This window comes from Cicer arietinum, chromosome 4 (assembly GCF_000331145.2).
Source record: "Cicer arietinum cultivar CDC Frontier isolate Library 1 chromosome 4, Cicar.CDCFrontier_v2.0, whole genome shotgun sequence".
NCBI lineage: Eukaryota > Viridiplantae > Streptophyta > Magnoliopsida > Fabales > Fabaceae > Cicer > Cicer arietinum.
The window spans coordinates 36,254,556-36,259,505 of record NC_021163.2 but is presented as its reverse complement, the minus strand read 5'-3'; the positions used below and the strand labels follow the sequence as shown (position 1 = coordinate 36,259,505).

Sequence of the window (4,950 nt, the reverse complement as noted above, 5' to 3'; positions counted from 1 at the left end):
TAATTTTCTCAATTACATTTTAAGTAGTCTTTATATCTAATTGTTATACATTAATTTTTTTTTTTAAATAATCGATGTTAATAATTAGTTGTTAGTTTTGTTAGAGAGAAGTTGAACTGTGACCTCTTTATCACTTCAACTCCTCAAACTACCTTATAAAAAACACTACAATATATGAAAAAAACACTACAATATGAAATCACATATATGTAACTTTTATTTTATTTTAATTATTATTACATATATTTTTGTTGTTGATAATAATGGGTGGAATCCCAAATCCAAATAGCAAATATTGATTTTGAGTGAATTTTGACCGAAAATTAGACCGCAAGACACCCCCTCTCAAAGTTCAACCAAACTCCTTTTCCAAAAAAAAAAAGAAAAAAGAAAAAAGAAAAGAAGTATTGGTGTGGCGGGCATGAAAGAAACCATGACATTGATAGATTAAACACTCTACCTGATTTTTTTACTGGAGTGAAAGAAACATCCCTTACACACAAGATTTGTCAAAATAATTCCGAATCAGTAGAATATCTTTTAAAATTATTTAATTTAAATATTTCAAAACACATTTTAAATTTCACAGACTAAAAATATTTTATTTATTTTTAAGATTCAAGAGAAAATCTAAATTTTTATATCAATGACGTATTAAAAATAACTCTTTCGTATATGAATAAGGCCCACCAAGTTTACAATTACACATTAAAAAAAATAGTCCACAACACAGTCAGACCGAAACGACAATAGCATCTGCCGTTTCAGTTAGAAATCATCATCATCAAACAAAGCGAAATCTCAGACAACCACAACTCCTAAATTCTCAAAATGCTTCAAGCACGCACATTTCGTCCTTACATCTCCATTTCCCCTTCATCTTCTTCCTGAAAACCTAACCCTAACCCTAGAGACTCCATTTCCCGTTTCCAATCGATTCACAATGAATTCCCATTGCCTTCATCTTCATCACCACCACCATCATCATCATCATCTTCCGTTTCTAGATCTCTCAAAAACCCTACCGCTCTCTTCCTCCTCGACCTTGGCGGCTCCACCGTCTCCGCCACCTTGATAATCGGTCTTATGATTTACTACATTCTTGATTCGCTCAATTTCAAACAATCCTCATTCTTCTCTTTATTGATTTCACTCATCTTTGCTCAATTCACCTTCTTCCTCACTTCATCGTTTCCATGACGGCTTCAACCTCCCTATGCCACTCCTTTCTTGCTCTAACCTTCTCTCTCTATCAGGTTAACTTTTCCTTCTATCCTCTTTTTATTTTTCTTTTTCTCTTCCATTATTATTATTATTATTATTATTATTATTATTATTTTTTTTTTTTTATTTTTTGTAAAGATCTCAACATTAAATATCATAAAAACATTAAATCTCATAAAATAAAAAGGATCTCCTCATTAAATCTATAGGGCCCTAAATTATAGGGTTAATTGTCATTGAATAGTAAAAAAAATAAATCCGAATCAAATAGCCCAATTAGATTAAATCCTATTATAAATATCCACAATTATCCTTAAATTTATATTTCTAATATACTTTCTCTTAAAGTTTGTTGGAGTTCACTCTTCACTTCAAGAATCTATTCTTTTGATTTGGGTTTTTTCTTTTTGCAATGGTCTTTTCTATTGAAAAAGAAGCACTTCAAATCTCAACCAATATCAAGGTTCTAGTGGTTGATCATGACATTGATCTCCTTAATGATGTTCAGAATATGTGTCTTAAATTAGATTATTGTGGTTCGTCAATTAATTCTACCTAATTCAATTTTTTAAATTAAAGTATGTTAACATGTTCAAGTTTTCAACTTTTGCACAAAAAGTTGATTCTGAACTTTTTTTTTTTTTTATGATTATTCTTACTTTTGTTTACTTTTATGTTTTTTTTTTCAGTTACCACATGTCTTACGATTTCTGATGCATGGAATATTTTGAGAGAAAGAAAGGGATTTTTCGATGTGATACTACTCAATGTTCTAATGCAAGACATGAATTCCTATGATTTTATTCTACATGTTACGCAACAAATCAAAATTCCTGTCATTAGTAAGAAAATATTTAATTAATATTATAGGAATTATGTCACATAATTAATCGTTATATGGTTATGTTTGACATTATTATTAACTATATGTGCGTGTGACATGTGCAGTGATGTCTAGTGATGGCACAACAAGTTCAGTGATGAGGGCTATAGAAAATGGGGCATGTGATTATTGGATTAAACCATTGCATGAGAAACAAATCAAGAACATGTGGATACATGCTGCAAGAAAGTTAATGAATGAAAATAAAAAACAAGAAATTAATAGAAAAAATCTGGAGTTTGAAGGTAAGAAAATAAAGGGGGAAAAAGATGATTTGATATTAGGTTTAATTGATGCAACAAGTGAAGGTGTAAAAATTGACCCAAAAGAGGGTTGTTCTAAAGTAATAGTAGAAAAAAGTGATTATGTTATTGAAAAAGATAATCTAAATGAAAATGAACCATCAACAAAGAAGGCACGTGTGGCATGGACGGTTGAGTTGCATCAACAATTTGTTAGGGCTGTCAAGCAACTTGGAGTTGATAGTATGATTCTTAGTCAATTTTTAATTTTATTTTCTGTTATGATTTTTCAGCTTTAAAAATTGTTTTTAATTTTGTTTTTGTTATTTTTCAGAGGCTGGACCAAAGAGAATTATGAAAATAATGAATGTTAATGGTTTGACTAGAGCGCATATTGCTAGTCATTTGCAGGTTTGATTTTGTGTTTTTAATTGAATTTTATGTGCTTTCATAAGTGGTAATTGTTTTCGTTATAACATGTCAAAGTTGTGAACTGAAAGATGTAAAAAAAAAAAGTTGTAATTGTAAAATGAAAGGTCTCTTTCAAAGAAACTTAATGATTTATTGTTCGAAAAAGTGACCCTTTATACATGAATTAATGAATTTTATCATGTGAATGTATTCATCTGGTTAAGAAGTGTCCCAAGAAGTAGCTCAAATAGTTAGGCTTGTGTCAAATGAGTTTGAGATGTAAGTTCATATTCAAACTCTCGTTACTAATATTACGTATTAAAAACTAATATTTATTCCATAAAAAGAATAGTTAACAAGTTTTACTTAAGATCGTATTAAATATAATATTTAATTTTTAATTATGATAATATTTTGTTACTTGTTTATATTTCAACTGGAGTCTGAATTATAAAGATCATTTTCATGTGTATAAAAAAGAATTAGTGAATTTATCATTACAATTAATTTTATCATTTCACTTTTAAGGTTCTTTCTATCCCTTCAAAGTAAAATATCTCCATCATTAGATCTAAATACTAAAATAGTGTGGCATGAATATAACTAAGCCTCTTAAGTATGTGGTTAAAAGTATAATTTTATACCGTTATGTAAGAAAATATATGTTTGTGTCTAGTGACTTATTAATTTTTTAAATGAATCACAATACTTTTATTTGGTAAATCGATCTTCCACTTTAAGCTAGAGATCCTGCATGTTCACCCAAAAAGGTGCTAAATTAAAATTTGAATTTGTTCAGTAGTTAAGTTTTCTTAGTGTTTCAAATTAAATGTCATAGTCACATAGACACTTGTTGCATGAACCATAGATATCAAATCTTATTTACATTCATTAAAACCTACACAATAGATTGTAGACAAATAAAATCACTTGCATTTTATAGTTTTAAACTCTAATATATTGATATTGTTATCAATAACATTGCTATTATATTGATTGGCAGAAATTTAGACTTTATTTGAAGAGAGAAGAAACACATAAACATCTACAACAAAAGAAACAACAGCAACAAAATGGAACTGTAAAAGCTATAGATTCCAACAATTCAAATGGATCTGAAGGATTTGATAATCATGCTTTAGCTCTTACTAATCATGTTTTGAATCCTCTAATTGAAGTTCCAAAACATGATCATCACCAAAACCAAAATAGTAGTAATGCCCAATTGAAAACGTCAACAATGTGGCCTAATTTTAAGCATGAATCATATGGCTGCAATTCTTCTAATCAGCATGTTTCTTCCAACACGCTCCTACAACATGAATATGCACCATCATCATCATCATATGGAAAATGGGTTCCAACTGAATCATCAAATCATTTAGTTGACCCAGCCAATATTAGAAATCTTATATTGATGAAAAATGTTACGAATACAAAGCCTATGCAGCAGGAAACATGATCAACATCATCATCAGATTAATAATAGTATTAATTCAATCATTGATGTTCAACATCAAAATAGCATGATGATTTCAGGAAATGATTCATAGGAAGAAAATAGTCCTGCTTCTGTGAATCAAAATTCTGTTATCTTTAATTAGTACTATTGCTCTTGGTCATGATCAAAATAATCAAGGTGGAATCATTTTCTTAGGGAACAATCCAATGAATCAACAGATTTCTGTTAACTTTTTGTGTTGCTGATTTTAGTTATGTAGGAGTCTCCCTTGATGGTGAGAAGGGGCCAAATGGTATTTAAGGACTATTCTTCAAATTGCAGTATCTTTTCCAAGAATTTTTTACTATATAGTTAACAAGATTGCCTATTCTTTTGATGATATTGTAAACATGACATATTGTTTTATAGATTTAATACATTACTCTTTATAATTTTGTGAACAATGGTTTTTTCTACTTGGTCAGTTATTAAAAGTTACTTCACATGTCTTGATGAGTTTGTGTTTAGTGTATAATTAAGCAGATATGGAGTGACGAGTTAACTAAATTTAGTTGTGAAAATTAAAAAGCTACTATTTGAAGCATCAAGGTGGTAAAACTACATCAAATAGTAGAAGAATACATTCCCTTTTGCGGTTCTATCCATTTTTATCTGTTTCCTCCTATATTAGACAACAATATTGGAATCAAATTGATTTTATACTTAGAGTTTTGATGATAATAAAAGTA

The 4,950-nt window shown here is 29.1% G+C and overlaps 1 protein-coding gene across 3 annotated transcripts; it reads left to right on the top strand.

The window, feature by feature from the left end:
• Positions 1-727: 727 nt before the first annotated feature.
• Positions 728-4,661, top strand: LOC101491966 (two-component response regulator ARR14-like). 3 transcript variants are annotated; one of them, XM_012711824.3, is made up of 5 exons: positions 730-1,256; positions 1,914-2,066; positions 2,173-2,592; positions 2,684-2,760; positions 3,764-4,661. In XM_012711824.3, the coding sequence occupies exons 1-5, from the start codon at positions 1,217-1,219 to the stop codon at positions 4,220-4,222; spliced, it is 1,149 nt and encodes a 382-aa protein (XP_012567278.1). In that variant the 5' UTR covers positions 730-1,216; the 3' UTR covers positions 4,223-4,661. The 3 variants fall into 3 exon arrangements, with proteins under 3 accessions (XP_012567279.1, XP_012567278.1, XP_073222977.1); XM_073366876.1 differs by lacking the exon at positions 730-1,256 and adding an exon at positions 1,362-1,760; XM_012711825.3 differs by lacking the exon at positions 1,914-2,066 and having other exon boundaries at positions 728-1,256.
• Positions 4,662-4,950: the final 289 nt, after the last annotated feature.

What these genes read in the sequence shown, in the direction of transcription:
- LOC101491966 (XM_073366876.1), top strand. Translation starts at nt 1,637, where the DNA reads ATGGTCTTTTCTATTGAAAAAGAAGCACTTCAAATCTCAACCAATATC. An exon ending in CAAGCAACTTGGAGTTGATA is followed by an intron (nt 2,593 to 2,683) that starts GTATGATTCTTA and finishes GTTATTTTTCAG; the next exon opens with AGGCTGGACCAAAGAGAATT. An exon ending in ATATTGCTAGTCATTTGCAG is followed by an intron (nt 2,761 to 3,763) that starts GTTTGATTTTGT and finishes ATTGATTGGCAG; the next exon opens with AAATTTAGACTTTATTTGAA.